General features: G+C 45.0%; 1 protein-coding gene across 1 annotated transcript in view; it reads left to right on the forward strand.

Annotated features, from left to right (window-relative positions):
* Positions 1-24,947, forward strand: part of SLC13A4 (solute carrier family 13 member 4) — a 39,299-nt gene that overhangs the window by 12,494 nt on the left and 1,858 nt on the right. The window contains exons 3-14 of the mRNA XM_035128469.2: positions 2,131-2,267; positions 3,261-3,442; positions 4,273-4,327; positions 6,005-6,044; positions 7,893-7,970; positions 11,568-11,758; positions 13,538-13,657; positions 17,789-17,890; positions 18,885-18,986; positions 20,541-20,638; positions 21,644-21,774; positions 23,993-24,154. Coding sequence (XP_034984360.2) covers positions 2,131-2,267; positions 3,261-3,442; positions 4,273-4,327; positions 6,005-6,044; positions 7,893-7,970; positions 11,568-11,758; positions 13,538-13,657; positions 17,789-17,890; positions 18,885-18,986; positions 20,541-20,638; positions 21,644-21,774; positions 23,993-24,154 — 1,398 coding nt within the window. The remainder of the gene's footprint in view (positions 1-2,130; positions 2,268-3,260; positions 3,443-4,272; positions 4,328-6,004; positions 6,045-7,892; positions 7,971-11,567; positions 11,759-13,537; positions 13,658-17,788; positions 17,891-18,884; positions 18,987-20,540; positions 20,639-21,643; positions 21,775-23,992; positions 24,155-24,947) is intronic.

The following is a 24,947-nucleotide window of genomic DNA, read 5'->3' on the forward strand; positions in this document are numbered from 1 at the left end:
GAGAGCTGTCTGCTGCAGGTATTTAAACATTGGCCGGGGGGGGGGGGGTAGGAATACTAAAGCTGTAGATCTTGCACTGAGCATGGGTGCTGGGCTAATTGATCTCTTTAATGCTGTGGTTCCATTATCATTTTGTGAGTTTGTATTTGAAGGTTGGGGCCAGCAGACATGCACATTTCGCTTTTCAGCACATAACACCTGCTTTTACAACTAAGGAATGTGCACTGCAAAATCCATGCTCCTTACTCATCTGTTTTTTTGGACGGAGCAAAGAACACTTCATTCATTATTTACATCATTTTTATGCTTCCCATTAACAACAAGTTCTCGGAGTAGTTTCCTGTAAAAAATATATGCAAATGCAACAGGAAAATAGAGCACCTTAGTTAAAAAGGTTCCTCACAGACACTTTCATGTTCTTTTCTCTCTCTTCTTGGCTTGTGTCTGCATCATAAACGTTCTCTCCAACCTCCACCCCAACCCCTGGTTAGCACATGCAACCATTGTTTTAATAAGCGTATTCTTGAATGGAAAGGAAAGAATCCATGTCAACCAGCAACACAAAAGCCTTTATTATTCCACTTTATCCCTTTCATACCTCTTTGCAGCGTGGCAGATACAAAGACTAATGTTCTTACAAGCACAAGGCTCTGTGAAATAGGCAGCAGGTTTCCCCAGCTTGAATGGGGAGAAAACCTTCGTCATGCTTTCCAGTTTACCAAAGTGATTTGGCCCTGATTTTCCGGAACCGCCTTGTGCTGATGCTACTGAGGCTGCATCCACGCCATTCCTTCAGACAGGGCCGTCTTAAGTATATCCAGCGCCGTGGTGCAAAGATCCCTCTGGTGCCCCCACCCGCCTCCATTTCCCAGAGTTGCCAACCTTTATACGGTGCTGCCGGCAGCTTTGCGGGGAAGAGGCAAAGGCTCCAGGCGTGGCGCTGCTTCAGCAAGGCAGGCGAGGGCGGCGAGCTGATGCCGGGAGGCACTGTGCTCGGCCTCTGCTTCTTCCCTGGCGCCTGTGCCACGGTGGCCATGGCAGTCGGAGGCTCTGGGCGCAGCACTGCTTTGGCACGGGATGGCGGAGGCGGGCAAAGGCAGCAAGCTGATGCCAGGAGGTGCCACATCCAAACTCCGCCTCTTCTCTGGCGCCCTCCAGAGCTTGGCGCCCTGGCGCCCAACACCACTTGCCTCTATGGGCAAGACACCCCTGCCTTCAGAGCACATTTAAAGCACATGGCTTCCCCCCAGAATCTTGGGAACTGTAGTTTGACAAGGGTGCTGGGAATTGGAACTCTGTGAGGAATAAACTATAGGTCCCAGGATTCTTGGGGGGATGCAATGTGTGGTGTGTACACAGGCTCAGTTTTGGGGGGTGAAAGCTGCCAACCCATTGTAAGCATGCTTATTTGGTAGCCAGTTCACGCATTGCTAGCAATGGCCTGGGAGTCCCCGGGCCATGGGTGGCTCTGCAGATTTGCTTCTTGGATTTACAGATGACTTTCCATAAGTCCTAAAGCAGTTTCCAAGAATGTAAAACAGTATGAAAATGCATATTAAAAAAAAATATTTGCAGGCACCGGAATGATGACAAAGTTGGCACTGGGTAGGCCTTCCTGTAGAGAGAATTCCATAAATAGGGAGCTATCAAAGAAAAGGCCTGTTCTCTTCAACGGCCCTTTGAGGTGAATCACAGAGAAGGGCCTCAGATGATGATTTCAGGGTTTGGGCAGGTTTATACGGAGAAAGGCAGAATTTTAGATATTGGGGTTGGAAGATTATTAAGACTCTAAAGGTCACTTTGGGGCCTGCTTCTTGAGGATTTCTTAAAATAAATAAATCTGAAATTGTTGCAGAAACATGGAGAGCTGATTTTAAGACTGGAAGAATGAGAAATTGAAAGATACCCAAACCAGCAGATTTCTCCAGCTCTAGACAGAAGTCTAATTCTGCTGTGGTTTATGAATCAGACTGAACAGGGGACATAGGAAAAATAAAAATGAATGAAAGTCTAGGCAGGGGAGGAAAAAAGCTTTTTCTAGCTGTTTCTACACCTGCTCCTAGGATGGTTCTCTGCCAGCAGTCACCTCTCCCTAGAGGTTTATCAACCCCCACCTCGTCTTTTCTGCAGGTGGCTGCTGAATACATAAAGAACACCACCTTGCTCCTCATGGGTGTAATTTGTGTGGCAGCCTCTGTTGAGAAATGGAATCTGCACAAACGGATCGCCTTGCGCATGGTGATGATGGCCGGAGCGAAACCAGGCATGTGAGTGAACTTGCTTTTTCACGACATGGAGGGAGAGAGGGAGAGTGTCCTGGGCCCTCCAAGCAGCAGGTGGAGTCACTTCGCCTTCTGCTCCTTCAGGCTGCTGCTCAGCAGGTGAAGCCGACTCCTGGCCCATGACAGAAAGAGGGAGAGCAGTTGAAAAGAAAGACACAGCACAGTCATTAAAATGTCAAGTAGTGCTTAATAGCCAGGGAGAGCGCTGCTTCAGGAGCCCAGTGGGCTGACAAAATGCAAGGCGCACACTTAATAAATAAGTCACTAAATTTCCAGATGCATCACTAGGACAAGTGTGGAGTCTGCTTCAATAGGATGAAAATATTCTTCCCTTCCTCTTCCTGCCAACTTCTTCTCTCTTTGGCCTGTCATCTCATTGCTTTGTTGATTCTGTTTTAATTTCTGCTCTCAGTTCATTTAGATCAGGTGACTGGGGCAACCCAGCCGGATGGGGAGGGTAATAAATAATGATGATGATGATGTTTCTAGCCCATAGGTCATATGTGGTCCTCCAGACTCCCCTTTCTGGCCCTCAGGACTCTTTCCAGACCACGCTCCTCTTGAACTGTGTGATAATGTCCCTTGCTTCCCTGGATGGAGAGACATGTGTATTTGTGTGGTGTGTGTGTGTCGGACCTCCGACTTTTGCATGGCTCGAGTGTAGCCTACTGTGCAAAGGAAAGAGCCACAGCTGTTGCTGCAACCACTTTTATCTCTGGCCCCTCCCACCCTTGGGTTTGTCCCCCAAAGGATGACCCACAAGGGAGGGCAACCCTTAACTTGGGCCCACCCTGGCCTCTTTCCTCTTCAACACCTCTTTAAGTTGTGCAGGGCAAGTTCAAAAGTGCATGAATTCACTCAGAGCTTCCGGGAATCCCAACCCACCCCCATTTCATTCCTAGCCACATGCATCTAAACTATGCTTTCCTTTGTGAACCTGCAGTTTTCCCCAAAGGGCTTTTCTTTCCGGTTCCCTAGGCTGCTCCTTTGCTTCATGTGCTGCACAACTGTCTTGTCCATGTGGCTTTCCAACACGTCCACCACAGCCATGGTGATGCCCATTGTAGAAGCAGTGCTGCAGGAGTTAGTGAATGCCGAGGAAGACCGCGAGATGAATGGTACTGCTGGCAACACCATCCTGGAAGAACGGGAGACTATAGGTACATGATAGTGACACCCACTTCTGTTCATTTATTTATAAGCATTTACAAACCGCTTCATGTTCCAAAAATCTCTAAGCAGTCAATGTGCGGCCGGTCTAAAAAACAAGCAATATATTATTATAACAAAAGCAAAAATCCACCCGAGGGGAGGGCCATCGCATCTCTTTTCCATGCAGGAAGCTCAGTCCTCTGACTCTCCAGGTAGGGCTGAGGGACAACCTTGACTGAAGCCCTGGGCGGCCCCTTCCAATCAATGTGGGCGATACTCAGTTAGGTGGACCAATGGTCCGACTCGGTCTAAGGCAACTTCCTGTGTTCCTGTGCAAAACTAATGAAACAGCAGTATAAAAACACCCACACAAAAGCAAACAGAACAGAAATTCAGAGGACTCGAGACTTGTAAAACTGGATCCAAACTGGGAAAAGTCAAGTCTTTATAAGATGTCTGGAGCTGTTCCACATAAGGCAGAGGGGAGGACATTTCACAGTGCAGGGGCAACAGCAGGAAATGCTCATTTTCTGCAGGTGGCTGCTGAATACATCAAGACCACCATGATATTCTGTAGGGTGTAGTGCCATGAGGATAATTTCCCTAGATGAACTAAGTGATCTTGCTGGCCTATATAAGGGTAGACAGTCTTTGAAATAACTTAACACTCTCTTATTCATTAGATTTTTTTTAGTAACTCATAATTATATTTATCTTAGTTATTTAAAAGTGCAGAGGGAAGGGTTGAAGGCTAAGTCCAATCCTAGCGTACAAAAATTCTGAAATGCATATAGGAGAAACCGGCGCCAACACTCCACTCCTTTTTCTCCTGCTGCAGGTCTCGGCGAAAAGCACGGGCAAACGTCCCTGGAGCTCTTTTTCATCAACGAGGAGTAAGAATGAAGCCCGTCCAGCTCTAATGGACATTTGAACCCTTTCAGGTCACAATGAGATAAAATATAAAATCAGGACCAGCAAATGGCATGATCACAAAGATTTATTTTATTTTAAGGGTTTTTAGATGTTAAGGAAATATATAATGGGATGTATAACATGAAGCAGACACGCTCAGGAATGGTTCATGACGGTGGTGGCTAGAATTCTGTGTTCAGAGTGGCATTTCATTTGTTACATATATTTAGGCACCATGCGAAAACATCCCCCTTTCCCCCAGCCTTTGGCGAATTAAATAATCTAAAACGGGGGGGGGGGTTATTCTTTTTATTTGTTACTAGCTTATGTATTTTGTGGGGGGGGTTGTATTTTAAACCACCCTGTGATGCTTGGCTGTTTACACACTATACTTTGAAAGCACATTCAAAGCACACACCCCACACCCCAAACAATAATTCTGGGCCCTGTAATTCACCCCTCACAAAGTTACAATTCCCAGCAACTCTTAATAAACCTCAGACTTCTTTGAGGGAGGGAAATGTGCTTTCAAGGTATAGTGTGGATGCAGCCAAGTAATTTGCTTTTCTTTCACATCATTTGCTTTTTAAAAGAGCTTTTGTAGTCTGTCCATCGCCAGAAGGTCCCAGAGTGGTGAATGCATACATATGAATGCATACAGTCAGAATATACATTATGTATTTGTGGTGGCAAACACCGATTGGCTGGGCTGGTGTGATGACTTGGAGTGCTCAGTTTGCTTATGGAATGAAGCCATTTACAGTCAAGCTTCTCTGAGCACAGGGACAGTTGTCAGTTGGACTAAAACCTCTCACAGGTGATTGCCAAAGATGGGAGGTTGGAATCCTGAGAGATGCACAGAAGCTAAGGACTAGAGGATGTCATCCAAGCTCACTGGTTCCCCTTCCCATGGGCCTTATCCTGATTCCAAAAGCCCACTCTCCTGTTCTCTTTAAAGATAACTTACCAATCAGTGTACAGAACACCGGAAGCCCAGAAGAAGAATGAAGAAATGAAACCGGTCCTCCTTTCTCCCTCTCTCTTGCCCAGGCAAGCTCCTCATTCACCATACTGGTTCTGTGCAGCAGGCTAAGAACCAGAGCTAGGCAAACAGAAGCAAAGCTATGGCATCTCTCGTATTTCAACCTGTGGCTTTCCTGTAAGATAAAGAGGTGATGCTATGGACATATCTCTAACCTACCAATCTAGGGAAGTTCATATAAAGCTATGGTCTTCTTCAAAGAACCCTGGGAACTACGGTATAAGAGTTTATTATGTTGTTAGTCTCAGTGGTGGGGAAACTGGTTCAGGGAAACTCCTTCCCACCATGTCCAGCAACATTGGAAGCCCCACTCCACATGAAGCAACTGATTTCCCATTCCAGCATTGTAGTACCTTCTCAGAACTGGACAACACTTGGGTGAAAAGAAAAGCCACACTGTTCTTTCAGTGGAGATCTGGCTTGAACCAAGTCTCTACTCTGCCAGGAAACTCCTTTGGGCCAATCACTGTCAGCCTAGCCTTCCTTACTGGGTAGTTGTGAGCATAGAATTGGATGACCCCATCTGGAATGCCATATTTCATTTACATGGTATGCAATTGTACAGCGGCAAATCAACGTTAATTATCCTCTCTCTCTCTCTTTTTTTTTTTTGCAGTGCTACAACTGCCGACTTCAGCTCTCTGATGCATTCCAAGGTATATTTCCGTAGGCTGAATCCACTCTGTAAAATAACAAGTTGATTATACAGAAAGCAACACGGGATTGCATTGATTCCTTCTCTTTAATGTGTCTGGAGGAGCACAACAGAGGTCTGATGTGGCTGCATGCACAGGGCAGGCCTGTAGTGTGAATCAGGGGGAGACCAGAGGTCAGTGGTAGAGCCCACTTGCTTGGCATTCAAAAGCTCCCAGGTGCAGTCACCATCATCTCCAAGCAGGGCTGTGAAAGACCCCTGCCCAAAGCCCTGAAAAGTCACTGCCAATCAGTAAAGGGAAAAAATACCAAGCAAGATGGGCCGAGAGGGATAGTGAAGAAGATATTTGTTTGCCTTTTTAGGGAGAAACGACTTGATTTGAGAACAAAACTGACATATCTGGCCTCCCGTAAGGATCAGTGACCTGACTTGGTCTAATGCAATTTCTTAGGTGCCTTAAAATCTTCCTGAGGTTGTGCTGCAGTTTTACTTTATGCCGGGGGGCATCAAATGATTAATGGGGTGTTGTGGAGATGGAATGTGTCGGTCGTTTCCAATTCCCATGTTCACATACAAAACTTGATCTCTTAGTGCTTCATGACTTAAGAGATGGATATACGAATTACCCCCATTGAAATTTATCGTGTTTGAGGTTATGTAAACGCTCTCATAAGCAAGCCTTCAGGTACCACAAAGCTTGAGAGAGAAAGCCGGTTACACGATGCTTTTTATTGGGCCGGCTAACATTGCATTCACCTGGGAGTAACGCCTTTCGTACGCCCCCGTCCTTTGGGTCAAGCAGTGTGCATTAATGTGTGGGTAGATTGATTTACCAGTGGTCAGGGAACTGAATCCGATTCCTCCTGAAGCCTCTGATCCTAATGTACAGGGAAAGTGTTAACAATCCTTTTAATCCACTAACCAAACCATCCACGTGGTGATAACACATGTAAACAAATGGAAGCATTTTTTCTCATAGGCAGTGATTGCTCTTTGGAGATGGGGGCGGGCAGGAGAACCTCTCTTGTTGTGAGTAACCAGGTGTTTAAGGTTTCAGATGATCAAGTGACTACCTGATAATTAGAATACTTAACATTGGGTATTAGGTGACTACATAAGCAGTGTTTCTGTGAGGGGGCTGGCAAAAGCCGGTTTTCCAAAGAGTTGTACTAGCAAACACTTGAAGGTGGCTTAATCCTGTCCCCATTAGCACTCCACTTCTAGATCCCTTGGTGCTTAAAAGTAGAGATGCCTGCTTAGGTTATAATTTATACCCACATGTAGAATTCGAATGCAAAATGCAAACATACCTCCTGAAGCATGGGGAAGGAAGTAGCTTTTGAAGAGCAGCCAATTTCTTTGTACCTTTTCTATTTCGGGCAAAAGTGGAGAAAGGATGTGCTGATGTTGGCTGCCTCATGCCCTTTCCACACCTGAGAAGAAATGCCCTCTTCAGAAGCAAAGGGAGAGTCATGTGTCTTGCCATCCCATGCATTCCATAAACTTATTGGGCTCACACAATCCCTCCTCCTCCTCTCATGCACTTTGATTCGCCCACTGACTTCCTGGCCAATGTAGCTGCATGGTGTGCATTAAGAATAACATTTTATTTGCCCCTAATTGTTTGGTAAGTGTTGTCTTGACATGAAAAGACCTACTCTACATCAAAACTTATTTTTACTGGATCAGGCAGCAGCTTTGATAGTGTTTCTGTAATTGCACGGAATATTTCCGATAACATGAAATATCCACAGAGGAATGTCAAACTGGCTTCTATCCAACTGGTGTCCTGGAATGGCACTGAAAGGGTTGTTTTCTAATGAAGGGGGATTTCTCTTCCTATATATAGAACATGAACGGCGTACACATGATTGCCAACACAATTGGAACTGTGAGCTCCAAAACCAATGGGCAGCATCTGCCTCAGGTAAGAACCTTCTCCACTATTGAGAGAGACAATGGATGACCCCAGGTTCATTTATCACCATTGCTTGGAAAAAAGCAGAATATTTGATGACAGGGACTGTTTGTGTTTGTGGCCTACTTGCTCTGTTCCTGCCACTGCAGCTATGCAGTTCGAAAGGTGTCCCCAGGAGTCCAGGATAAGAACATTCAGCTTAGCATGGGAGCTGTCCAGCGCAGAGCCCCAGGGAGCACAGCAAGACAGATGTTGTTTCAGCGATGCTTTGGCTGTGCCTAGGCAGCTTAATCTGTATTGTGGGCCCTACTTTACCTGACCTATCTTCAGAGTCCTGATCCACAGCATGTGTCTTTAGAGCCCTGCTTCCTCCTCATACATAAGACTCGGGAATGTTTGAGATGCTGCCAGAGAAGCACTGTGCTTCCAGCTCTGTTCTCCAGCTCTTTTCCTTCACTTGGACACACTTTCACCTCTGTACCTCAGGGTGATCCTGCAGGGTACAAAGCAGGGTGATGAAACCAGTGAGGGCAACTTGCTTCTTCCAACCCTATTGTCATTTATTAAAGTGGGTAGTCACTTTATCTTGATCGAGGCAACCCAAAGTGACTTCTAAACAAGCAAACAGACAACAAACCCCCACATAAATACATTAAAACCAAAGGGGAAAAGAAATACATCAAAAACATCCCCACCCAGCATCTGACAGTATCCTCAAGCAGGGCACTGCCCTGGGTGATGATTTTGGAAGGGCTCTTGGTGCCTACTGACTCCCTTTGACCCTGGCAAGCACTAAGCTCCTTGTCCAAAGTTTCATTCATTTCTGGTCTGATCCCACTAGGAAAGTGGTGAGATATGCCACTACGTTTCATATTCATAATACTCCTACTATTTTTTAATATGAAACAGTCCATCATAAAGTGATATTTCCCTCAGTGTGTAGGGCTGGATCCTGACTTGGCAAAGTGCCCTGTTGCAGGGTTCTCCTGTGTTGATAACCCCACCCTTCTTTGACTTATGTTGCGTGTGGAGGTCCCCAAACTACCCCCCTAAATAACTCACAACATAGACAGGATTTAAGTTTAATGGTTTTTGGCATGAATTTGGCCACAACTTTATTGACTCCAAAACATGTGAGTGGTTGCGTAGGCATTGGTTCTCAACTGTCACCTAAGGACAGAAATGATAATAATAATAACTTGCCTTGTCAACACAGGGAAATCCAACCGGGAGAGACGGGGACCCGGGTGCAATGAACTCTCCCCTCTCCCTTCAGGCTCCCGGAGGCATCAATATGCCATCCTAGCCCCCTACCTTGGGGTTACGGACACAGCATAGAGCCCCTGTATTCCTGACCGGGATTTCCCCAACCACGCAGGCATAAACTTGGGGCTAACTTAATCAATAAGACCCTTTAATACAACCAAAATAACCAATGCCTAACCGCCAACCTTACAAGTTGTGACTATTTGCTACGCAGTAGGCGACAACCCAGATGGCACCAGCCCGAATACAGGCGACCAACAAAGTCATAACAATGTCAACACAAAGGCCTAAAAACAGCGGAGGGAGGATGGGGGTCAGAAACGCAGCCAAAGAGAAGGAAAAAACCAAGCATTTAAGTATTTATACCCCAGGGGCTTGACTTACTAAATTGATACATGCGATTATGCCCAACAACAGCCCATATCCAATCAAACGGTGGCCACTCATGCCCCCACCTTTGTCACAGGCGTGGTTTGCCAGCCCCCACTGCAAATTGTGCTCTCTATAATAGAGAACCCGCATTGTGGCTGCAACAGTGTTCCTAATTAGTCATCAGCACCAGATGATTTCTTTCTCATATACTATAGTGTCACTCTTGAGCATTGCGGAGAACTAAAATGGCAGCTGGAAGACTCGGTCACCCAGTGTTGATCAGACTAAAATATTTTAAAGGAGACCCATTTCAATGTGAGCCCCTGCTGAAGTGTTGAGGCTCATGTGGCGTTAGCCTTGGCTCGCGTCCCATTTGAGAGATGAATGTTAGATTGAGAGAGTGAGAGAGCAATTTCCCCAAGACCATTCCAGACATGATTAATTTTTAAGCAAAAAGTCTGCCAACTATTGCCCTGGACTTCTCACGTGACTTGAGGATTATGAGCTCCCAACAAAACCCGTCTGAACTGAATCTTTCCCGCAAGGCTGCGTGTGGCTCAGCAGCCTGATTACTGTTGAGCCTTTATTTCTGTCACTGACGAAGCAGTTTTCAGGGAACTGGAGAGGACGCCTGTTCTGAATCTTTCTAGTTCTTAGAGAAAATAAGTTGTCTTCAGAACACAGGCACCCTGGTACACAGAAAGCATATTTCTAGCAATTTTTTTTGTAATATCTGTTCTGTAGGCCTTCCTCAACCCAGTACCTTTCAGCCATTTTGGACTACGACTTCCCAGCCAGCATGGTAGGAAGGCTATACTAGGCAATCTGGTTGGGTTGCCTCAAGCTTACAGCTTGCTACCTATCCATTTTGAGGCAGCCTGATAGGAGACTTGGGTCAGCTATCTGCTCAGTGACTAGCAATGACTCTACTGAAATATCTATTGCAGATATTAATATTTTGTAGCTTGAAGGCATAGGCTCTGCATCTTACAAAATATGAAAATATGAAATAATTCCAACAGACCTAGAAGTAGAGGTCTGTCTCTCTCCACAGCCTGTATTCCAATCTGCATCCTGCCTTAGGCTATGCAGCTGTTTTCCTGGAGAGCTTCATTTACACCCTTACTCTCAGAGCCTGGGAAGAAAGAACTTCAGCCGCCACCCTTCCAAGATGGCGAATTTGTAATTCAGTATCTCTCCTGTGATCTAAGTTAAAACACCATGTCAGAGCTACCTGAGGACAATAACAGTTAATTATCAACCCATCAAGAAAATTCAGAGAGACCTTTCTGCTCTTAACTGGAAACTGGAAACTTCCAGTTAAACCCTTTCACCAATACTCAAAGCCATTCCCATTTCAGTGTGAATTAAACCATTTATGCTTAACAGTATCTGCCCTGTGACTTCCTGCAGTGCTGGTTGGTGTGGACTGCCCTGCATTTTGCTTTTAATTTAAAAATGTACACCCTGCTTTTCACAGTGTAGGTCTCAAAAAAGAACAAAAAAAAGGGAATAACTTGGCTGCAATATATCAAAATAAAAACAACATTTGAGAAAGATAAGAAAACTAAGGGATTTGACAAGGGGATGTCGAGATTCAAAAGGGAAGTGCTTAATAACAACGAAAAACTACACTCTAAAATGTACAAATTTCTAGACGAATCAGAGACGGATCAAGAGGTAAAAGATAAATACATAAACAAGTAGGAGCAAGATTTAGGTCATGGAATAAAGACAGCAGATTGGAAAAAATTCTGGGTGAAGAATATAAACTTTACGGCATGTTACACCATAAGAGGAAAATTTTATAAAACTCCATTATAGATGGTACCTGGCACCAGATAGGCTAGCGAAACTGAATAAAAAATACAAACAACAAATGCTGGAAATGTCAAAATAAGATCGGTACCTTCTTCCGCATGTGGTGGACCTGCCCAGAGATTCATAAATGATGTGGTTTCTTTACAGGCTCAGATCCTTGTTCTGCCACCTCAGCCTCAAAGTTTAGACCTAAGCAGTAAGCCTCGGTACCCAACCAAGCACGATCACATGGTCTGCAAGTGCCTCTCATTGAGCATCTCCTACGCGGCAACCATTGGGGGACTCACAACCATCATAGGCACCTCCACAAACCTCATCTTCCTGGAGTATTTCAACAAGTGAGTAATGGATGTGCAGTGCACATTTAGCAAGACCAGCGTAAGGACGTGGTCAGCTGGTGTGGTTACAAGCCATGGAGCTGGCTCCTATTGTGCCTGACCCTTATAACAGCACAGATAGTCCCCGTATAACAGATGGTGAGCAAAGACTGGGAAATAGTGACCTGCTTCAGGCTCCTCAAGAGAGAGCGAGTTCTTGCTGAAGTACACAATTGAACTGGTGGACTTTGTCACCGCTTTTTTAACCGTACCCTAGACAGAACAGGCTTCTTTTTCCATTTCTATTTACGCTCTTCTCTAGTTCTTTATCACTACAGGCTCTGGAATTGAAGGGGAGGTGGCGGCAGGGAGGGGGGGGATCCTTTTGTTTCTGGGACGGCTCCATCTGTTCTAGTGATTTGTTCCCCCTGCAAAGTAATAATCTTCCAAGTGCAACATCATTATGCTTTTTAATGTAGCAAATTATGTTAACAATAGATGGGAAATTAATGAAGCCAAAGGCATGCCTAAACTACTTCAAAAGAAAAACGATCTGATTTTATGAATATTTTCATGCAAATTTACTGTTTAACGATTAGCAAGAGGGGGGGGAAGAGAGGAGGGGGGAATAAAATGCCTGAGAGGGGGAAACAGAATTTAAGGACGGTGCTCTGAATTCCCCCTGCCCCCTCAAGATCTCTTATATGAGTTCTCCACAATGGAACCCATTGTGTTTGCTCAGCCAACCAAAGAGACAAAACTTGCTATCTCTCAGGTTACCCTGAAGGCCATTTCACAGATTACACATCCAAGGCTGAAACTCGGTGGTACAGCCCATGCTTGGCATGCAAAAGGAGCCAGGTTCAATCCAGGTATGCCTGGGAAAGAGTCACCAATACAGAGTGAAATTGACCCAGGTGGCGCTGTGGTTAAACCACTAAGCCTAGGGCTTGCTGATCAGAAGGTCAGCGGTTCGAATCCCTGTGACGGGGTGAGCTCCCGTTGCTCGGTCCCAGCTCCTGCCAACCTAGCAGTTCGAAAGCACGTCAAAATGCAAGTAGATAAATAGGAACCGCTACAGCGGGAAGGTAAACGGCGTTTCCGTGTGCTGCTCTGGTTTGCCAGAAGCGGCTTTGTCATGCTGGCCACATGACCTGGAAGCTATACACCGGCTCCCTCGGCCAATAATGCGAGATGAGCGCGCAATCCCAGAGTCGGTCACGACTGGACCTAATGGTCAGGGGTCCCTTTACCTTTACTTTACCTGACATAGAACTTATGTCAAGGTAGTTCTGCATAGCGACTTCCTTATCCTTCTGATGCTGGCAGGTGAAGACTTTTCATAGAATAATAGAATTGTAGAGTTGGAAGGGACCCTGAGGATCATCTAGTCCAGGCATCCCCAAACTGCGGCCCTCCAGATGTTTTGGCCTACAACTCCCATGATCCCTAGCTAACAGGACCAGTGATCAGGGAAGATAGGAATTGTAGTCCAAAACATCTGGAGGGCCGAAGTTTGGGGATGCCTGATCTAGTCCAACCCCCTGCAATGCAGCTGTCCCATATGGGGATCAAACCTGCAACATTGCTGCTATTAGCACCATGCAATAACCAACTGAACTCTACTAATCTTTTTGGGGGCTGTTCATTTGTTTACTTGGTTTTTTAAAGGCATCCTGAAGCAGGCAGTATACAAGGTGAACTTGAGAAGGGGAAAGCATCATATAAGTCCCTGATGTTGCCTGAAAAAGCATTCTACGAAGCGGTTGTGAGAGACCTGGTTTTTTAATTTCCTTACAGCCATTATCCCAATGCTGAAGTGGTGAATTTTGGAACCTGGTTCTTACTCAGCTTACCCATCTCCCTCATCATGCTTGTGCTGACCTGGTTTTGGATGCATTGGCTTTTCCTTGGATGCAAGTAAGTGGGGTCTGCAAGACCTTTGTAAGAGCTCAGCACAACTCAGCAGTAGAGCATATGTTTTGCATGCTTGGAAATTAAACAAAGGGTCTGCTGGTTTCTCTTTAAGATTTCCAGACTCAAAAGAGAGCAGGGCAATTAAAGGCACAGAGGTCCTGTCCTCTATTGAGTCTGGCAACCCTAACGGCAGAGCTCAGTGGAGGGAGAAGCCAGCCAACCAGCAGAGTCTCAGGGAAGAACTTGCCCTGGATCCAGAGTCTGTATACAAGGTTCAGGCCAGTCCTAAGGTTAGGAGTACAGTATCTCAGTTCATTTAGTCAGACATTCCAGGGGTCAAGAAAGCTGAGGGTCCAAGGTCACAAGAAGCAAGGTTTGGCCAGGAATGACAAGTGTTGTTTCCAGCAACTGACTGAGGCTGGAAACCCTGCGTAAGAAAGCTGGAGCCAGTTGGTTCTCATTAGGAGCAAGAAGGCTGGTCAGTAGCAGGTGGAGCAACTTTGCCTTCTGCTCCTTCAGGCTGCTGCTGCTGAGGAGGAGAAGCCGACTCCTGGCCCATGACAGCCACTAACTTAGCTTGCTTTAAAAGAGGATTAGGCAAATTTCATGCAGTAGAGGGCTATTGATGGCTACTAGCCATGATGGAGGCTAAGCTCTGGGGCCACTGTCAGAGGCAGTATGCCTCTAAATACCAGTTGCTAGGAACTGCAGGAGGGAAGCATACTGTTGTTCCCAGGTCCTGCTTGTGGGCTTTCCACAGGCACCATGTGCTTGCAAAAATGCAGCTTTGTTCTGGTTGACTGTTGGAGGTGCTCATGCATCCTTACTCCTCAGATGAAAGATTGGATGGCATCTAAGGTAGGACCTTGTCTGCTTTGGCACCCATTCTTTGTAATTCTTTGCCAAGGGATATCTGCCTAGCAACCTCCATGTCCACATGTTGCTGGCAGGTGAAGGTTTTCCATAGAACAATAGAATTGTAGAGTTGGAAGGGATCACGAGGGTCCTCTAGTCCAACCCCCGCAATTCAGGGATCTTTTGCCCAATGTGGGGCTTGTGACCCTGACTTTGTTAATCAATTCTATTTGGAGGTTTTATTTTTATTTATTTTTTTAAAAAACCAGAGCCTTCTATTCTTCAAGTCACATTGAGAACTATGCTAAATAAAGAAATAGTTTTCATGCTAGTACATGAATAGCTGGAAGATGTTAGAAACCTCTGGTTGCCACTGGCTTTTTCTGGCATTAAATATGGATCCATTCCATGTGCTTTACCATTCAGTCCCATAAGTTGTCTGTTCCCTAGCAAAAAAAAAGGTGGGGGGGGGCTATAGTAAATCAGAAATAATTTATAATCCCACGACAAGTCCTAACATGATCCACAGTTCTTTCACAAAGAGCATTTGCATTCCACATTACAGTTCCAAATATTCACTCTAACAAGGGTTGGTGTTTTTTTTTAAAAAAAAAAAAATCCGTAAGGGAATTAAAGTGTTAGCAACCTATTATGAAACATTAGTGGATTCTGAGGCTCATTAATCTCTGACTCCTGCTTACTGTAGTTCATTCAGGAATATTTTCCCCTGGAAACCTGATGCTGCAATAGTCCAAGAGGAGGGAATATGTGAAGACACCAAAGACTATTCTTTCTGACATAGACAGTGGGTCAAATGTGTAGGACAAAGCAAGTGAGAAGATGGGGACAAGACGGTCCTCAAACAGGGTTTGTTTGAGCAGAAGCTTGATTCTAATTGTGACAGTGTTGGGGTTTGGTGACATGCCCCTGTGCCATCCTGGCATTGCCAGCATCAACCCAGTGTGGCTGTGGGCACTGTCATTTATGAGTGACATCATGCGCAGACCAGGGATGGGGAAGAAATTCAATTCAGTTCACATTTGAATGTGAGTTGACCTAATTCATAGTCATCCTTAAAAATTTGCCCTTCTCTGAATATTGCAATGCAGTTCTCCGGTCAGGTAAACACGTGCAAAAATGATATGCTGGGTAAACAGGGCATTAAAAATTGTGCATATGTAAAAACATGCATTATATTGAGGGAAATTGCTTGCAAAAATGTGTCTAGGAGAAGAAATGCATATAACTTTTCATGAGAACTTTAAAAAAAAGAACTTGCAAACTCATGGGGAGAACTAAATTTAAGGCTAGGAAAATGAGAAACTGAGTGAAACCAGAATTGACAGATTTGCTTATTCCTACCTCAGATTGACTTTGATAACAACAAGAGGCTTTGGAATTGCCACGAGGATACACGGGGCAGAGCAAGAGGTGGGGCCAGACCCCTTTAAAGAAGAAGGGCTCTAGCCCTTTGTTGTTTGCTCTGACCAGCAGTTGCTCTTGAGGGTCTCCAGTAGAGGTCCTTCTCATTGTCTGCTCCCTGACCATTTAAGTGGAAATCAAACTTGGGGGTTTCTGCATGCAAAACATGTGCCCTGCTACTAAGCTGCCCCTTTCCTGAGGAGGCTAAAGATCAAGAACAGGTTTATTGTGAATAGAAAAGCATTGTTGATTCCGTGAGTCACCTGACCGATTGCTGAGTCAGTGGACTTTGGAGAATAACAGCAGCATTATGTTTGAAGTTCTGCCTTTTGGCCAGCTGCATCAGCAGTATTCAAGAACGCCGGCCAGCTGGCTTGATGTACTTTCTTCCAGGAAGCTGCTGCTGCTACTGCTGCTGCTGCTGCTGCTGCTGCTGCTGCTGCTGCTGCTGCTGCAGTAGAGTCTTGTTGCTAGAGTCCTGACCTGAGTGCTGTGGGGCTTACTGTGATATGCTCTTTGCTCAGGTGCAGATGGCACCAGCTTTCCATGCTGTGTTCAGAACCATTTCTTGCAAAATGCAGGTGGTAGAGATGTAGGGGCCAGCTCATTTTAGCTCAGAGGTGACGAATCTCTGGCCCTCCAGATGATATTGGATCACAACTGCCTTCAGTGCTGACTATCGGCTGCTGTGTCTCGGGCTGGTGGGAGCTGGACTCCAAGAGCATCTGAAAAGCCATCCCTGTTTCAGTATGCTTTTAGTTAAGATGCTGGGCTGGGTATTTTAATCACTTAAATCAGGCTTCCTCAACCTTGGCCCTCCAGGTGTTTTTTGGCCTACAACTCCCATGATCCCTAGCTAGCAGAACCAGTGGTCAGGGATGATGGGAATTGTAGTCTCAAAACATCTGGAGGGCTGAGGTTGAGGAAGCCTGACTTAAATTATTGGTAGCCAACATGGTGCCTGTTGGATGTTGTTGAACTACAACTCCCATCATCCTTTGGTTGCTAGCCATGCAAATACATGTAACACAAGGGGCTAGATTGGTGATTCTGGACCACAACTCCCATTATTCCCAACCATTGGCCAGACTGGCTGGGGCAATGGGAGCTGGGAGTCCAAAAACATCTGAAAGGCACCACATTGACTACCCCTGGTTTAAATAGTTATCTCTGTTTTAATTTTTTTTTAAAATCGGTTTATTATGCTGGTCTACAGACTTCTGTTTTAGATTTGTAATTGTTAAAATATGATTTTAGGTGTATTTTATGTTTTTCATCGTGTGTGAGAGCTACATCAGGAGGGCTTGCCCTGAAATATTGGGAATGAGCAAAGAAACAAATTAAAGTTTGCTAGCAGCAAAAAAAACCCTGCCTGATTTTGTGCAGATGAGCTACAGAAGTGTTGTCACCCATGCTTCACTTTGGGGGTGTGATAGTCTTTGTGCAAATGTACACTGTATGTTGCACACATTGCTCTGCAAGTCCCATTTATTTCTGTGGGATATCTGCAAGAGATTTTCTTATAGTTTACTTACAGTTACAGTTTTTCCTTACATGCCCATGATCCCTGACTTTTGGGCACATTGGCTAAGACTGATGGGAGTTGTAGTCCAGCAACTTCTGGAGGGCCACAGAAACCACATTTTCAGTGGAAACTATGCAGAAGGATCTACTCCTGTGTATTTTCACTATCACCCCAAAATGGTACAGTTTGGGAGGGGGGTTGCAATTGGCTCATCTAGATCCAGTATATGGATTTCAAGTTGAGTAATGAAAATAGAGAATATTTGGTGCAAACCAAGCTTCAGTTATATAACTCTAATTGCTTTCTGTTTCCATGCTTCACGTAATTTTCAGTTTTAAAGAGACATGTTCACTAAGCAAGAAGAAGAAGACCAGACGGGAAGAGATGTCTGAGAAGAGAATCCAAGAAGAATATGAGAAACTGGGAAATATTAGGTAAAATCGTAGAGTCATAGCTTTGGAAGGGACATTAAATGTCACCAAGTTCAGCCCCCTGCTTGATGCAGGATACACTCACAGCCTCCTGTCCAGTTTCTGCTTAAATACCTACAAGCAAAGGAGAGATCCACCACCTGCCGAGTCAGTCCGTCAAACAGCTCCTACCATTAGGAAGTTTCTCTTAAGCTTCAGCCAAAATCTACTTCCCTTCCATTTCCACCCAAGGGGAAGGGCTATAGCTCAGGGGTAGAACAGGTGCTTTGCATGCAGAAGGTCCCAGGTTCAACCCCCGGCATCTCTAGGTAGGACTGAGCATTTTCCTTCTTTGGAACCTTGGAAAGCCATTGCCAAGTAGCGTAGAAAATACTGTGATCAATGAACCAATGGTCTGGCTAGGTATACAGAAACTGCCTATGTTACCTCTTGAGTCTGTTCCGTCTTCTAGTCCTTTAAATATTTGAAGAGGAAATATTTGGGAGGAAAAGGCAAAGTTACATAATTCGTACTTTCTATAACATTACATGAAGCAAAACTCAGATGTTCTTTGAAATTCACACTTCTCTGAATTTTGCGGTACAGTTCTCCAGCCAAGCAGGAATGCCTATATCAAGTTAGAGTGCACCTAGAAATGCATATAATAAATGTTAGTGAACATAACATACAAAATTGCATTATATTAGGGAAACCTGCTTTGCAGAAATGATTATACTACAAAATTGCTTACAGCTAGCTGCATATTAGACTAAATTCTGATGAATTTTCAGGCAGACTCTTTACTTTGAAAAACTAGATAAACAAATGTGGAGAATTTAAGATTGGAATAATGATAAACTGAGAGGATGGGGAAATTGCCCATCACTACTCATGCACAACTGTCAACTAGGGAGCTGAGGCTTTATTATTATTATTTTTAAAACGAGTTTAATGCAAAACCTTTGTTTATTGGTCTCTCTAGTACTAAATGCTTTCCCTTATCCCATTTCTTTTCTAGCTACCCAGAGTGGGTGACAGCGTTCTTTTTCATCTTGATGACTTTGCTCTGGTTTACAAGGGAGCCTGGATTTGTCCCAGGCTGGTCGTCCTTCTTTGAAAAGTAAGTTCCTACTTCATAGCAATAACTTTTCCGAGTGGAGTTGGGAGGGGCAGATGGGGGGGAAGGACCCGTGTGATATTTGGCACCATATTTAATACTGAAATGTCAATGAGGCCTCCTGCGCCACATTTGACATCAGGCAAACGCCCACCACCACTGAGACCATTCCATTGTAACTATCCAACCTCCCAAAATTTCAACACCTCTTGCGATGGTTTGACCCCTTTCCATTTTAACAGTACAGATTTTACAAGCACCCTCCATATCTCCTCAAAATCATTTCTCCTGCATATTCCCCGTCTCACCTTAATGCAGGGTTCCTCAACCTCGGCCCTCCAGATGTTTTGAGACTACAATTCCCATCATCCCTCACCACTGGTCCTGCTAGCTAGGGATCATGGGAGTTGTAGGCCAAAAACATCTGGAGGGCCGAGGTTGAGGAAGCCTGCCTTAATGGCCCATGTTAATTTATCATTAATAGCTATATCCCACACATTTTTATACCATTCTTCCTTTAAATTATGCTTGCCCCTTCCACTTCCTAGCTATAATAATGCGTGCAGCTGTCAATAAATTTGTGAGCAAGTCCTTCGGTCTATGCTACACTTAAGCTTTTTATGGCAATAAATACGCTGCCACAGCTTACAAGTGTAGTTTTTCAGTTTTTCTGAGGATACATATGTGAAGCTTCAGCCCCAAATATCTGAAGGACCACCTCCTTCCCTCCAGACCCTCTCAGGTTGTAAGATTTGAGACCTTCTTTGTTGTTGTACCACCTTCAGAGATTTGAGGGATGACAGCTCGGGAGAGGGCATCTTCTGCGGCTGCCCCCATGCTGTGTAACTCCCTCCCCGCAGAGGTAGATTTGGCACCTTCATTTTGTAGTTTCCCTAGCATTTTGAAGACACATCTCTTTGTCATGGCCTTTGACACACACACACACACACACACACACACACACACACACACACGAGTACTAGGATCCACCCTGGTGTTACTGTTCCTATAAAGGAACCCTTGACTATTAGGTCCAGTCGTGACCGACTCTGGGGTTGCGGCACTCATCTTGCGTTATTGGCCGAGGGAACTGGTATACAGCTTCCAGGTCATGTGGCCAGCATGACAAAGCCACTTCTGGCGAACCAGAGCAGCACACAGAAATGCAGTTTACCTTCCTGCTTGGAGCGGTACCTATTTATCTACTTGCACTTTGAGGTACTTTCGAACTGCTAGGTTTGGCAGGAGCTGGGACTGAGCAACGGGAGCTCACCCTGTCAGGGGGATTCGAACAGCCGACCTTCTGATCAGCAAGCCCTAGGCTCTGTGGTTTAACCCACGGCGCCACCTGCGTCCCAACTATTCCTATAACAAGTATTAAAAAATATGGCATGGTGTTTTGGGGATGTAACATGGAGTCTAATAACTGCAAGAACATGAGCAGCATGCCAGTAAAATTTGCAACAAGCCATTAAGAGGAAACAGGAGGAGCCACACAGATCTCTGCTGCCCGTTTTCCCTACCTTCTACAAAACAACTCCCATGTCTCTTCCCTAGGAAAGGCTATCGGACCGATGCCACAGTCTCTGTTTTCCTTGGGTTCCTCCTCTTCTTGATTCCAGCAAAGAAGCCGTGCTTTGGAAAGAAGGGGAAAGGTATGAGGGACTCAAACATGAGAGCACTCGGCACATCTTGTATTAGCTCCTTTTGGTCTCCAGCCGCACACAAAGTACCCACAGGGGAGTTCATACACTCAAATCAGTCACAACAGTGCGCTTCAGATAATGCTTCTTTGTTTCCAGATTGGTTCCCATTGGGGACATTTGCCTAACATATGTAGGTAAGAGGCAATGATGTGCGATGATTAACCACATGTGGGCAATTCCAGCCATTTGCATTCAGGTTTCCTTGTGAACTCTGTGGCCTTCCCTAAGATGATGCCCTCCTGATGTTTGGGACTACAACTCCCATCAACCCCAGCATCACACAACCATGCTGGCTAAGCTATATGGGAGTTGTAGTCCAAAACGTTGGGTAAGGCTGCTGTAAAAGAAGGCAGTGGTCTTCTGCTAGATTAATAAATTCTTACTTTTTATAGGAGGGCTAGACTTCTTTGCCTGAGGCTTTTCTTTTCACTACACTTCCATTTTTTCAGCTCCCACCGCCCCAGCCTCCCCTCCCAATACACAGTGTCAAAGGCCAGGATAAAGAGGTGTTTTGCAGAAGCTAAAGGTCTAAGCAAACCTCTTGGTAGGGGGCGGGATTCCACAATTTAGGAATTTACCTCACAAAAGGAACAACAATTTGCCCCGCAGAAGAAAATGTTGGCCTTTTGGGACTGCTAAGTGAGACTACTTTTAACACAAGCCTTCTTTTTTTGGCACATCCTCAGTGTATGCAGTTTCATATAGGCTCCAGTTTCTAACAAGATTTGTGGGTTTTGTGTGTTTTGTTGTTGTTGTTTTTAAAAAAAGTTCAGAGCAAGCGAACAATGCAACAATGCAGAGGGGGGATGTCTTCATTCCTATCAGGCCTGTTCCAGGACTCTGTGTTTCTTTGTGAACATTTCCTGACAATGTGTTCCATTCCAATCTGAGTTTGCAAGGGAACCTGGGAAAATGACAAATTTATTTTTCTATGTGTGTTTTGCTTTGACGCAGGAGATGTTCCAGATTCCACCAATGTTAAGGCAGGGGAACCAATAATCACCTGGAAGGACTTTGAGAAAACCATGCCCTGGGAGATTGTGGTCTTGGTTGGAGGAGGCTATGCTTTAGCAGCTGGATGCAAGGTAACACATTTATCCCCAGATAACCCCCTGTGCTATAAAACTGGGATCCACATATTGGAGCTTCAAATGAATGCTGTTTTATCTCAGGTCACACACACCCTTTTCACTCAGTTTCACTCTCTCTGGTACCCCCTAAACTACTATTCTTTGAGCTTCCTCCCCCCCCTCTTTTTTCTCCTTCCTGTTCTACACATGTCCCTGTGACATTGGACTGAAATTATACTCTGAAGACTGATGCCTGGATGGCTTTCACTGTAATATTGGAGCCTAGTCACAGTTAGAGATGAAGTGACTTCAACATTGCATTGAATTCCCTGTGTTTGGAAAATCCTCACCCCATTTTGAGACCCTCGGTCCCTCCTGAATTTAGGAGTGGGTCAAAATTATTGATTTATTTCTATTAATTTGTAGACTGCCCTTCATCCTATCAACATGATTTCCAGGGTGGCTTCCAGCAATACATAAAAATCGATTGAGCAAAAATTATAAATAAATGTGTTATGTACTGAGCTGAATCCTAGAACAATAGGATCCAGAATGTGGCAGTCTGATTGGTCTGCAGGAGCCACCCAATCCAGCTCCAGGTGGAAGTGAATCAGCAACCTGATTGGCCTGGAGGAGCAGTCAATCAGGCTTCTGTAGGAAGTGAATCCGCAGCCTGATTGGCCTACAGGAGCAGCCCAGAATTAGCCAACCACATGGGGCCCATTGTGTAAATAATGTATACCCTGTTTCTCCAAAAAATAAGACATACCCATAAAATAAGCCGTAGCAGGATTTCTAAGCATTTGTGCAATATAAGCCGTACCCTGAAAATAAGACATAGGCGCAGTTCTGGAGGCTGCCAAGGAAGAGGCTAGGCTGGACATGTAATTAAAAAATAAGACATCACCTGAAAATAAGCCACTGTGGGTTTTTTGAGGAAAAATAAATATAAGACTGTGTCTTATTTTCGGAGAAATGGCAGATGTTTTGGGGAAAGTTTCATTCACTGTTTTACAAGCTGCAATAAAGAGCATGAAATCACTACAGGACTCTGTGTATATTTCAGAATGTTAATGCAATCCAGTTAGTAAAATCACAATAGACCAAAAGCACGAAGCCCAAGAATTCCTGGTGGCTGCAGGAAGGGCCCAGGCTCAATCCTTAGTATTTATTTATTCATTTTTTTTATTTATTAGATTTATATACCGCCCATCATACGATCTTAGGATGGCTCACATAATAAAATACAGGATAAAAACAAGTAAATAGCTAAAACAAAACAGCAAAACAATAACCCTCGCTTCCCTACTCTGCTCTGAAGGAAAGATTAACATAAGCATGCTTTTGGTGGAAGCAACATGAAGATAATTTCTTTCAGCAATCTCCCATTATGATGAGAGATCCCCCCCCACTCACTATTCTGAACAACTTTTTTTAAAAAAAATGCAAGAGTGCACTATACTTAAGAACACACGTACAGTTTTGCAGAAATAGATTACTGTACAGGGATTGCCAAATCAGAATTGTGGGCAGGGGCGGCGGGCTCCAAGGGGCGCCATCGCGGGCGCCTACCCTGCCCCCAAAATGTTCGCCCCGCCCCCAGAACGCATGTCACGCCCCTGGAATGGGCACTCCGCCCACAGAACGGGCGCCAGCCCCGCCCCCACCCCCAGTGCCGGAGCATGAAGCTCTGCCACTGATTGTGGGGTCATCTTAAATTTAGGAGGAAAACCTGCTTAGGGAACAAAAGTTCTTGTGAGCATTTTAATCTAAGTAGGTTTTTACTTTTCCACCAAAAAGTAGGAGTACTGTATATAAATATAATCATTGCTGCAATTATTAAGAAAACTATTGTAACCAATGCCTTTTCTCTGGGTTCTGGCCCATGTAAAGTCTTTGAAGTTTCTCCACCAGGCATCAAGCCCACTGCCTCCTCCGGCTCCGTGACAGGAAGGTATCGGAGAAAGTATCTCCAAGCAGGGCATTTGGAAGTTGGGGGCAGAGATGAGGGGAAGCCCCATTGTGTTATTGAGGGTCCTTGTACTATCTTCTGTTTAGCTGAACCCAGGCCACGTAGCCCAACTTGGTATTCAGTTATGTGTGCTCAGCTCAGTGTAGTGACCTATCCATTCTGTATTCCTGCAGAGTAGTGGGACCAATGTCTTGAAAAGATGCTGATGGACTGGAGATGTCCGACTTCAGTTTTTTTTCACCCAATGTCTTTCCTCCACAGACCTCCGGCCTTTCCACATGGATTGGGCGACAAATGTTGTCCCTGAGTAGCCTTCCCTCTTGGGCTGTCAGTCTGTTGGCCTGCGTCCTGGTCTCCATAGTAACAGAGTTTGTTAGTAACCCAGCAACTATAACCATCTTCCTACCTATTTTATGCAGCATGGTGAGTACAAACTTTGGATCAATTTATTATCAATCAATCAATCACCTATTTACAGACAGACATGTCTCAAGGAACTTGCAGACATGCCTTAAAAACAGCTAAAACGGTTTTTAAAACAGTACAAATGCAACTGAAAATAAACAATACAAAACGAAGACCCTAAAACTTGCCGAAACAAACATATTATTGCAGGTAATAATATGTGCTCTCAGGTAAACGGATGTAAGATTGCTGCCTTAGTCCTGGAGTCAGCAACCTTTTAGGACCTAGAAACTGTTGTGGACACTACAAAATACCCATTTCACAGGGGAAAAAATGGATGATGCTAAACCGCCCCCTCCCAAATAGAAGGCAAAACACCAAGTCCCCTCCCACAAAACAAATAAAACACAGACCAAAAAAAAGTAACGTTCTGCCCCCAACCTAAGGCAACCTAAGGCAACCCCCCCCCCCAGGCAAACAACCAGAACCTGCACCCCCGCCAGCCCAAATTTTAAAAATGAAAGGACAAAGGGACTTGGGTGCTGTGGAGCCTACAGGTGCCACTTTGGAGATCCCTGCCTTGATCTAATACTCTATCCACTAAGGGACGCGGGTGGCGCTGTGGTCTAAACCATTGATAGCCCCTTGGGCTTTCTGATCAGAAGGTCGGCGGTTTGAATCCCTACGACGGGGTGAGCTCCCGTTGCTCTGTCCCAGCTCCTGCCAACCTAGCAGTTTGAAAGCACGCCAGTGCAAGTAGATAAATAGGTACCGCTGCGGCGGGAAGGTAAACGTCATTTCTGTGCACTCT

Source organism: Zootoca vivipara, chromosome 10, assembly GCF_963506605.1.
Source record: "Zootoca vivipara chromosome 10, rZooViv1.1, whole genome shotgun sequence".
NCBI classification, from domain to species: Eukaryota; Metazoa; Chordata; class Lepidosauria; order Squamata; family Lacertidae; genus Zootoca; species Zootoca vivipara.